The 11604-nt window shown below is 39.0% G+C and overlaps 2 protein-coding genes across 4 annotated transcripts; one reads left to right on the top strand and one right to left on the bottom strand.

Moving 5' to 3' along the window:
* Positions 1-977: 977 nt before the first annotated feature.
* RB195_019908 (uncharacterized protein) lies at positions 978-6790 on the top strand (the record flags this gene model as incomplete). Of its 3 annotated transcripts, XM_064187972.1 has the most annotated exons (10): positions 978-1047; positions 3785-3951; positions 4237-4303; positions 4386-4504; positions 4659-4741; positions 5009-5101; positions 5574-5698; positions 5782-5829; positions 5922-5966; positions 6768-6790. In XM_064187972.1, 10 exons carry the CDS (start codon positions 978-980, stop codon positions 6788-6790), a joined length of 840 nt encoding a protein of 279 aa, XP_064043851.1. The 3 variants fall into 3 exon arrangements, with proteins under 3 accessions (XP_064043851.1, XP_064043853.1, XP_064043852.1); XM_064187970.1 differs by lacking the exons at positions 978-1047; positions 6768-6790 and adding an exon at positions 1891-1972 and having other exon boundaries at positions 5782-5930; XM_064187971.1 differs by lacking the exons at positions 3785-3951; positions 4237-4303; positions 4386-4504; ... (4 more) ...; positions 5922-5966; positions 6768-6790 and adding an exon at positions 1232-1407.
* Positions 6791-9293: 2503 nt separating this feature from the next.
* On the bottom strand, positions 9294-9626 carry RB195_019907 (uncharacterized protein; the record flags this gene model as incomplete). The annotated part of the gene is made up of 1 exon (XM_064187969.1): positions 9294-9626. One exon carries the CDS (start codon positions 9624-9626, stop codon positions 9294-9296), a length of 333 nt encoding a protein of 110 aa, XP_064043850.1.
* Between the last annotated feature and the right edge of the window lie 1978 nt (positions 9627-11604).

The raw sequence follows: 11604 nt of genomic DNA, 5'->3' as shown, positions 1-11604 counted from the left end.
TTGATCTATACAGCAGAAACACAAATATAATCTGTGGAAGAATGGGAGAACTTGCCTGCTTGATAAGACCAACGTACAATTTATACGAACAAGAATAGAGGGTAGAAATTGAAATGATGGGTGATTTCAAATCTTCCTAGGCGATCCATTCTTGGATCAAAGAGCAAGAACAAGTGGACGATATGTAGATAATAAGTTTAAAAAAAGAGCAAAGAATTGTTGTAATTAAGGCTTGCATGCTAAAGCCATAAATTACTTTACTAGTAAGAAGCATTGCAGAATAGTAGATCAACAAGTTGTGCAATAATATGGGTATGGCTGAATGAAAATTCCAATGAAGAAAGAGTAGTTCAATTTTGCACGAGAAGCGAGATTCTGAGAAAAAAAAAACATACACATGATAAAGAGAAAAACTAAGAGCAAGGCGAGTGCGGAACTTGTAGGAAATTGCAGTTGCACAATGAGATTTGATGAAATGATGACTTTGTCGAGCAAATATTGACAAACAAGCAACGTTCAAACACCACCCACAATCGGTGGGAAGGAAAAACCATAAAGTTACACGGGAGAATCCAGCCATTTCAAAAGCACATCAGACATACGCTAATCGTCTCTCCTTCCTGTACATTCCTGTACTTCCACAGATGCCCAAACAAAACTACCGAAAGGACGGCAAAATCTCGCACTTTGACCGTTTCTCGAGGAATACGCCAACCGCCGAAGTTAACGCCAGTTCGAGTCGGAGTTGACGCGCGGCTGGTGTGTGAAAATCGGTCCGCGGATTTTGAATGCTTCCTCGATCAATAGAACTTTACATAAACATAACTCTTCTCTTCGCTAGCAGTCGTCTTTTTCCCAGTGCCTAAGTTGTTGTTTTATCGATTTCATTCCATTAAAAATTTGTTTCTGCAGCAATAAACTGCTTATTCATATCACAGAGGTTGGTGGTGAGCCACATTGTTTGCGATGTTTTGCACATGAGTGGTAGGATTATGCTTGTCGTTTCACCGGGACTCGGATTTTTAATCGAGATCGCCTACAAAATCCGTACGTTCTCAACATTCCCAGAGAGTTTTTTTTTCATGTGGTATTTAGTTTTCTGGTTCATTCGCTGGAACCGCTTCGTCAAGCATCCTTAGATCCTTAGCATGCTACCAGCGGGTTTTTTTTTTGCGGCGAGAGCGGCTGCATTGCTATTACTGTTACTATGCCATCTCAATTTGATTCTTAGGAGCATCTGTGAACATTGTAGTAATACCGTATAACTATGCTAGATTGAAGAGGGAGATGTTAAAATTTGGGAATAAACTTAAGAGTAGCAAATGTCGACGCAACTTCTTTTTCGATATTTTTGAGTGGCGAAGACTTTCGAAAAATTTCGTGATCAACGCTAGCGGTGATTCTTAAAGAAAAGCTTATTGCTTCTTTTGAGGGGAAACAGTTTATAAAAAATATATGTTAGAGGAAGTGTAGTTAAGTATATTTACAATAACAGAATTTGTAAGTTCGGCTTTTGGTTTCCATAGTGTTAATTGAATCGCCTTTTCTGGTAAATAATAATAAGTCCTCGTTTTTCTCTGTTTTATAGCAGAATAGGAAAAGAAACTTCAACAGTGGTAAGTTCACTCTTGCCTTTACAAAATTATGCTCATTCTCAACGTCAAATTTCGAAATTCAATTTTTAATGTCAGTACAGTATTAAATTTTCCATACTCCCTACCGCAACTCGTCGATTGAACTGCTGCTGCCATTTGCCAGCCGCTCATCTAGTCTGGTGACCTTCACGCTTTACCCATTTCTCGTACTGAAGCGCCAATTACTGGGTAACGCTTGTTCTGTAGCCTACGGTACTCGAATAAGAAAGTAGGTCGATCACGACAGTGCATCTTGATGGCGTTATCCTTCACTCTGGCTGGACTCTCCTCGGCAAAACAACGTCATCTTTTCCAAGAAAAGAAAATGCGAGCTCGAGGTGAGTCGTCTTCATCTTTTCAGTTTGATGAACATTGCTATTCTATGTCTGCTGTCGACCTTCTAAACGGTATTCTTGTTCGTATCCTTCTTGGTATCATTGATCACCGCCGTCACGTAGCCGATCAAGTCGCGATCGACCCAACTTTGCGATTGTTCACCAGGTCGTAAAATAGTCATGGACTCACAATCAGTGGTGAACATTCGTCACAGGTCGCCAGAACATTTTTTGATGGATGTCAGAGGACCACATGGTATTTTCTCGCGCTTGTGATCTCAAGGCTAGTTTGGAATCTTCGTCCTTGTAATAGAATGACGTGCCAAGCTGGTCATTTTCCGGGGCTTTGCGCAATGTGCACCGGATAGAATTCATCTCTTTCTTTGCTATTGTTATGTGCTTCAAAACTTGTCGGTGTCGTTTGCAGAAATTTGTATTTTTATCCTTTCTTTCACATCTCAAAATGTGCATTTTTACGCTCTCCTCATCATGTGTGTCCGTTCTCTTATGCAAGATTACAAAATCTTGTTTTACTTAGTTTATAAGTGCTCTAGTGTTTTCTTATTTCACTCATCAAACCTCCTTGAGAAAGGTCATTGGAAATGAAAGAACTGCCCTTCGATTGTGTCCTGAGCCTATAGGAAACAGCTGATTGAGAAGCATTTGTTCATATTAATTGGGTCTCTCTGTATTTTGATACTCTGTACCCACTGAATTCGGTAGCGCTTTTTTCTCGTTTCAGTTCTCTGGTATACAAAATGCAGAACAACTTATATTTGTCAGCAGAAAAGTCTTTCAGCACCAGATTCACGTTTATGAAGTTTTTCTTTTTCGTTGAGTTATATTTTGAATTTACAGCATAATGATTACAAATATCTGCAATTTATTCACGTCATTCGGACAACTTAATTACTCTTAATAATTCTATAATGTATAATATATTTTATAATATTCTTTTTAATTTTTCTTTGCGATGGTTGAGACGTCTGATGGTAGACAAAACCAAGTTTTTCGCTATCTTCCATCTATATAACTCGTAGACGATAGAAAGAGAAATAGGGGTGTATTTGGTGAGGTTAAGAGCTGTTAGCAAATTGTCAGTTTTGGTTAGGTTGTATGATTTTCTGCTAAAGATGTTCTTGTCGAGAGGAAACACCTAGAAGTTTCGAGTTACGAAAAGCCTATTCCTTTCCAACTGATTCCTTCTCTTCTCATCTCGCACTCATCCATTTTTTACCACAAACTAACACGTCTGGGATGAAAACTTCAATCGCTAAGGCACTGCACAAATGGAGTTCGCTCAGTTGTTTAATTTTCATGCAAATTTTTCATGTGTACTAGCAATCTGTCAGTGAATAGTGGTGGAGAAACCTTTAAATGGAGTTCTACATTGAGTAATGATTAGAACAAATGTACTGGAGAAGTTGCAAGAACTGTGCATCAGCCTAATACATTGAGCGTCGCAACAATTCCAGTAAGGTAATTTGTAGAAGTGTCTTGGCTAGAGAAATAAATATTCACATTAGGCGTTAGCAGTGAATCATACTCCTTACGTGAAGACAGTTATTGTTGTTTTTGCTGTGTTCTCTTAGATAATCATGTTTTTGCTTTAGATTTATATATCCGTTTCGTAATTAGTTAGCATCCTTCACTCTACAGATTACCTTTTCTGCAGAAACATTTTCCAAAATTGATGATTATGCAGTAACCTTGTGAAATGAGTAGAGAGTATTCATTTACAAGTACATTGGTTCCGTTCTCTGTAGTCTTTGTCACGTGCCTTTTATCATTATCTCAGCATCCCTTCGTTTTCAGGTGATGCTGTGATGCGTCGCCAGATGTCCTCATCGTCGTCAGATCGTCGCGTACATCAACCGAGTTCACATCTGCGCAGTATGATGTCTGTTATCACAGCTGTGCTTGTTGCCCTAGGCACAATTTTGAATTTCATCATACAAGGATTCAAGAGGATGCACCGAGGGGTAAGACTTCCTGGATTTGCTTGGAGAAGTTTTCCAGACTACAAGTTGAGGATGCTTGGGCTGTTTTTTACTGCCTTTGAAACCTTTGAATGTTTTTAATCAAGAATGTAATTTTCTTATAAGTTTTCTATCTTGTGTTGGTCTTACAAACACGGCTGCTGTTTTTTATTTCTTCTTATGGGGTATTAGAGGTTGGTATAAGGCTAAAAGTTGATGTTCAGTTGATGGATGTGAAAGTCATCCATTGTCGTTGTTTTCTGCCTTTAAACTTTTTTTCCCTTTCAGTACGCCAAATATCAGGTAATCAAGTACCATCACGTTCCATGCTCGCCGCTTACTGCTCATAGACTCAGTGAGTCCAGAATTTCGAACATCTTATAGTTCCCACTCCTTTGAAAAGAAAATAGTCTTTTATTAAATGCTTGATTTCATAGGCATCATGCGGAAGAAGATTTTGGTGCTTGATCTGGATGAGACTCTTATCCACTCCCACCACGATGGTGTTATACGTCCAATGGTGAAACCAGGCACACCCTCTGATTTTACGATAAAGGTTTGTTTTCCGGTACTTCCCATTCATATTGTCATTAAGGTAAGGTTCCGAAATCATTCAGTTGTTCAAACAGGTATTTTATTCAAAAAAAGTAGGCTTTTTCGATAACACTACGCATAGTACTAGTATTTGCAATCGTTCAATTTTTGTTCAGGTAGTCATTGATCGACATCCTGTACGGTTTTCTGTGCACGCACGCCCTCATGTCGATTACTTTCTTTCGGTTGTCAGTCAGTGGTATGACCAATCATACTTTTTTAAAACTATTTCTTCCTTACATTCTATTACAACTATTACATCCTTAAATTTCTTATTACAACTATTACATCCTTAAATTCCTTATTACAACTATTACATCCTTAAACCAACTCCGTTGACGTTTTTGGATATTTTCTATTATCTGATATGCATTATTTTAAATACCCAACAGACGGTTGAAGAAAATCGTCATCATTTTAATGTTTTTTTCCTAGATTGCAGAACATTTAGTTATTTTCCCTCTAGGTTTGACTTGGTGGTATTCACAGCAAGCATGGAAGTGTATGGGACACACGTTGCGGATAAACTTGACAATGGACGGGGTATCCTTAACAGGAGGTGAGCACTCTAATTTGAACTTCTTTAACTCGCTTGTTCTCTCATATACACTACCCACCGAGATAGTGAAAACCTAAATATTCACCTGAAAACTGTGACTTAAGTTATATGCGCTATAGTTATGTTGCCAAAACTTACTACTAATCCGTGGCTATACAAGATTGTTTTCTTAGATTCTGAGATCGGTTGCATGATTTAGTCCGCTACAAAATTTGAATTTAACTTGGTCAGTTACTGTTGGAAATGCGTACATTCTCTGTACTAGGTTTTTTCCTAAGTAAAAGGTGAATTAAATCAGAAGATTAGTATCGACGTATTGATAGAGCTCATCGCTCAACAAAGTCAGCACTAATAGCTAGATTTTTGTAGCTTCTGGGAAGTAGGATTCTTGGTTGGTATGATGCTTATCATTGTGATCGATGCAGATATTTTAGTATTGTTATTGCAAAGTGGCCTAAAACCTGTGTATTAGGTATTTCCGTCAACACTGCACCATGGATTATGGTGGATATACCAAGGATCTTAGTGCTATCCATCAAGATCTGTCGTCAATTTTCATTCTAGACAACTCACCTGGAGCATACAGAAAATTTCCACGTAAGTGTTTAACTCAGATTTAGGCTTACATTCATAAGTTTTCGCATCTTCAAAATATTAGTCATGGGGCCACCTGTTTGCAGAAAATGCGATTCCCATTCCGTCATGGTTCTCGGATCCATCAGACACGTGTCTGCTAAATTTATTACCATTTCTCGATGCTTTACGATTCACATCGGATGTGCGGAGCATTTTAAGTCGAAATCAACAGAGTTTCAATCAGGTCTGGTAGAGCCCCCACGGTTCGAACATGACAGCGATTCTGCTCGTGAGTTAAGCTATCTTTTGTTTTGTTTTCCTTCTTTTTCCCCGAACTATTACTGGTTATTATTTTTGTTCTACTTATTTTTATGCACATAGATAAAATTTCCCCGTTGTGCTCCCGCTTTGTTTTTCACACAGACAGCACTTTTTTGTAGGCCTTGAACATGGGAAAGAAAATCACTCTGTGTGGTCTGTACTCGTCTTCATAAATTATTAGAAATTATAGTTCCACTACAACGAACAATTATTCCGCATATTTGCTCACACCGTTGCGCTACAAAGCTGCATCTCTTTTGATTTCATTTTCTCGCGTAGCACTCACGTCAAAAATCACTTAAGGAAAATTAAGATTAGTTAGTACTCATGAGATGATCAGGAAAACTGGATGCTATTCCAATCTCTGACAGAAATTCAAACAGAAATTATTCGAGAAACAGAGTATGAGCTACATAGGAACATACTCTACACAACGAATCAACAGAAATAAATTTGTGTTGTTCATGGCATTGAAGTTCTGAGAGTAAAAAAATGTGATTATCCTTTATTTTTTTTTTGCAGTTTCTTCATTTTACTGAGAACACGAAACATGAGCGTGTAAGTATGTTGGTAGCGAGTGCTACCGACGGCGGGAGTTGTAATAATAGTGTAATAGTACTACAGGTTTTCAAAATGTTCAGATCATCACAGAAAAACCACAAAGTAATATCCGTACCTTTCGACTTTAATTTTTCCTTGTCGCAATGTATGACAAAGTATATTAATATGTCAACATATATAATACTACAATACTTTATATTAATTTCAGATCCGGGTCGACCTTTATATTAGGTTTGTATAGCGTCAGCTAGGTGCATCGATACTCTCGTTGTCGTCGAAACGGTGTTACAGTCTAACTCATATCGAAATGGATGTTAAGTAGAGGGAAATGGAATCCCTCGGTTTTCCCCGTTGTTAAGTGTTCTCCCTGCATCCAGAACCCCTGTTTTCCTCCTCAGTCATTCACACTGGCCGCATCTATGTTTGCCCGGTTAGATTTATACTATGCATACGTTGTATTGTTTTATTGGTTTTTCTTAATCATTATTTTCTTGATTAATATGTGGTACATTTCTAATCTCCGGCATCATTCGCATACATATCGCTCCATCGTGTTACGAAATTTATTTTTAACATAAACTAGGTCTATCCCGTCAGCTGTTTTCCTTACTCTTTGAGATTTGTATTCTTATGCAAGTGGATTGACATTGCATCAGTATTGATTGTGCTGCACATTTTCGTACTAGAGTTCTTCAAAACTTGCAATGTGGTTTTGCCTGATATGGAAACGTCATTTCACCCTTGGATGTCCTCCTCATTTCTTATTGTTTTTAGTTGATCGTTCAGAAAGTCTAACATCTGTAGAAAGGAAACAAAACCAAGCCTTAGTCGTGTAGATTGGTAGTCTGTGACGAATTTTCACGCATATTCGATAAAATCCATTCATTCCAAAGAGATGTTGATGAAATCTTAATTCTGCTTTTATTTTGCTGCATCTTTAACATGTATATAGTGTTGCATTTTCCGACATTTTCTTTCGATATCAAACTATAGTTCGCAAGAACTCAGAAGCGGTTTGCCTAGTCTTCAGTGAAATTGCTTTCCGAGAGGAGCTTCCGTGACCCATCCCTGACCGTGTTTTCCAGGGACGTTGTCGTTTTAGTTGTCCAAGGTTTATATTGAATCGGAAATCAAACAGAACTGCCGCTAAACTTTTAATACAACTACGTCCCAAGGTTTTTAACGTCAAAGGACGTACCTAACATTTGTCGTCATGAATTGTGCAGTTCTAGACTTCAGATTTTGTTCTCTTGGTAGAAATTGTTTAGATTTTTTCACATTGAACTGTTTTCTGATTTTTCATCAAACTTTGACATTTCGGTTATCCAGTATCGATCAACATAACTTCCATAAGCTATTTCTCAAAACGAAGAGCTAACTGTTTCCGTTATTTCTTTTGAAATGTCGGTTTCCTCGTTCATTTCTTTCTAGTAGTTCCTATTTATGTAGTTCAAGACATTTCTTATCTTATTTTTTCGGATTACACCGTTTTGCGTGCGTCTCTCTGTTTTCCACCTCTTGGGATTCCTCTGGTATTTCTCTGCTGTTGTTATCAAACGCTGCTGAAAGTTCAACATTCGAATAATGAAAACGTATACAGATGATGAATTTGGTTGGTTTCGTGCTGATTTATATAAAAGAAATTGCAATACTTGTTTGCTGTTTTAACAACACATTAACGTAAAGATTCATAGTTGACTGGGAGCGATGTGGCTGAGGACACAACAGGTTTTCTACAATGTGTAGGAAGAAATTTTATGAATATGTTGACAGGGGAGTCTTCAGAAAACGTGTAGTATCAATATCCAATAACAACAGAAGAAAGAATTTCGGCCATAAGAGAAGATAATAGGGAGTTCGTGTGGTTTACAATTTTTTAGTGTTGACTACATTTGGGAGATCAGGAGCTCTGATCGATTACCTCCTTTTAATGTTGGGCACAAGAAAACAAGAAAAAAAGAAGAAAAATCTCCGACGATACGGTGGATTGGTGGTATAAGGATGATTTTCTCGTTTAAACTGGGTTCCAGGTTGTATATGTAATACTAGTCCACTGTAACCTCAACATACAAACACTGAAGGGCTTTTCTAATTTTCGTGAGAAACGAAGGAATCGAAGCGATATTTTTGATCTCTACGACCGTCAACGACTGACGTATTGTTCCCAGCATCCGTTATAAATAGCTCTATTTTTTCCTTGGTTATTGGTAGTTTTCTATCTGTTTTCTTTCATAGTATAATGCATGAATAGGATTAATTGCGTGGATAGCGCAGCGATCATTCAGAGGTAAAGTGGAGCACTTCCACTCTTTCGATTTTCCTTTCCTGAATTTGAGTTCCATATTTCTAGATCTATATTTCTAATTCTCACTCGTTAGTCGTTCATTCGATCGGTCTTCTGTCAGTGCTCGTCAATCTTAGATTCCCGTCTCTTTGTCTGGATTTTATATAATATGTCTGACTGGTTGGAACTGTTTTTTTTTTCGGACCAAGACGGTCATCAAAACGTGATGTTAAGCAAATTAATGTCGTGCACGTTAGGTCTTAGTGTTAGACGAGGTGTTTTCGGGAAATTCTGTGCATGGCTAGTGTCGATGTATTTCCACGTGGTTCAGGTAAAACGTAGGAAAATGTCCTGAAGAGAATGACACAAGATTTTCAAATGGAATTTTGTTTCTTTATTTAGAACAGGAGAAGTCATACGCTCTAAAAAAACGTCAGCAATGGTACACGTTTAAACCACTGGATTTGAGCCATCGATCCTCATGCAGTGTTGAGCGAACACGTTACCAAGCCTGCCACAGTTGCTAGCAGGACTTTCAGAGCTTGTAGCTGGTTTGAAGCCACAATTAGCACAACGGTAGTCTAGGCCGCTTCGGAACTCTGTCGATGTAGGGTTCAAAACGACGTGAAGCTGGCTGGGATCGATGTGGGACCATTGCGAACTACAGCGACGGGTGTTACCTGTAAGGTTCCCATCTCGATCACGGGCACACTTCTGCGCCCTGCTTCGAGCCCAGTCGCTTACGCAACTGAACCGAGCTTCATGTCGTTTTATCCCGATCATAGTTGTACTGCTCGTCTTTGATTTTCTAGTACGAAATCCAGACAATTTCCTGTTCTCTGGAAGGAAATATTTGCGAATTTATTAGATTTTTTTGATACCACCGACGTGATTTCTTCATAATCTTGACTAGTTGGATCCTCATTAGGACAGCGTTCCCTTTCCACAATATTTTTCTTTCTTTCGCTCTCCCTTCTTTTTTCTGTTTCATTTTTTTCGCTCATTTTCTCATGCTTCGATGGTGTATCTGCGAGAACCACTTTACAAAATGAATAGTTCTGCTCCATTTGCTCTGCAACACACAACGGGAGTGAATTAAAAAGTATTCTGCTTCTCTCCTGCATACTTACGTAAGACACCAAATATGTCTTAAAGAACAATTCCCCACTTCATGCGCATCTAATTTTTGCAAAAGAAAGTCCTTTCAGGGGCTTTATAAAATTCAGTCAACCGGACGATAGTATTGCTTTAGTGTACAAGCGTTATGGTTCAGGAGTAACATTTGAATTCGATCCTATTGATGAATTGTTTGAAAATGTTCCTCACATTTTAGTCTTTTCCACCTTCACCTGTTCTGTTGATTCGGAAGGAATTGCCGTATATTTCAGTAGACTCGTATTTCCTCAATTTCCTCTTCATTTTCCGCTTCATTTTCTGCGTTTGCATTCGCACGTGGAGCTGAAAAACAACAAACAAAACAAGCAAATTTGCGATTGTGTCAGTCATCGCGGATTTGTGATGGCTGTTTTAGTGGTGGAGCAATGCAGAGTGCTGAAACGGAATTAGCAAACCTTGTATGACTTCATTTTTTTCCTGTTCCGAGAAAGGATTTTTTTTGAAGCGTTTCCTAAGAGTGGTTCTTTATAACTGTCTCTGTTGCCTCTATTGACTCACCTCAAATCTCATTTTCAAAGTGCTATTTCTACTCATTTAAAGCTAAACGCTGAATAATTTTGTATTAAATACTAAATATAACGGGTATTGAATACTGTTTGTTTTTTGTATTAGTATTTAGTAGTTCTGGTCTGCGGAGCTGCAAGTATTCAATCGGGCCGACATGACGCCTCCGGAGCGGATTCGCGGTCGTAGTCGTATGTAGCACGGTCGGCAAGAGGTCCGGCTGCGACTGCACTATTAATGGTTCGAAACCGCTCAGGTGCCAGTTAAGTCATAGGTGGATAGATTTGTGCAAGAGTTTTGTGGGAGAATAAAAATTCTGACTTGATACATCGGCTGGAAAACATAATTCTTTGTATAGGCCAACTCGCGTCCGTAAAATCCTAATCGATCCTGAACTGCGGTCAAGCATGTTGGCGCATCCCAACCCGGTTGATACCATAGGGATTTTTAATGGCACCTGCACCCTACTTCGCTGTTTTTGCGTTGTGTTTGTCCGGTTAGGGTTTTTTGTTTCGTTCGGCGCCAACCCAATAAGAAAGAAATTTTTCCCACAAAACTTTAAAAGTTTGGTGTAAATTCTGAATCTTGGATGCGAAAGTAGGAGCTGGTGCTCCGACCCTCAAGTGTGCACGTGCATCAAGAACCAAAGGAACCCCCCCACATATTTTGCGGGAAGTGCACTTCGGAAATGGCATGAAGTGAGGTCGATAAAGATAAAGGATAAAGTTTTTGGCGTAAATCAATCCGCTTGGGATGCGCCCCCACGTTCACTTCATTTCAGAATCGTTTGAGGTTTACGAACGTGTATCTGGCCTATACAATGACTTGCGGTGGCTAGCCGATGGGTCAAGTCAGTGCTTTTATCCTCCCAGACAAATGTGAGGTGATAACAAAACATAATTGCAATAGTCCGAGCCGGTGGTTCGACCGCCTTCATTTTTGGACGATTGGTGAAAGGGCCGCCTTCACTTTTCGACGGACGATGGAGGGATCCTCATCGACTGAGCTGCACTTCATGAGGTGGACCCTGTTCACCTGAAGGTCTGGCTCTTCCCTATCGCACTTATGTTCAATAAGTGTA

This window comes from Necator americanus, chromosome II (genome assembly GCF_031761385.1).
Source record: "Necator americanus strain Aroian chromosome II, whole genome shotgun sequence".
In the NCBI taxonomy this organism is placed as follows: Eukaryota; Metazoa; Nematoda; class Chromadorea; order Rhabditida; family Ancylostomatidae; genus Necator; species Necator americanus.
The sequence above is the reverse complement of the archived record's forward strand: the minus strand, read 5'-3'. Positions and strand labels throughout refer to the sequence as shown.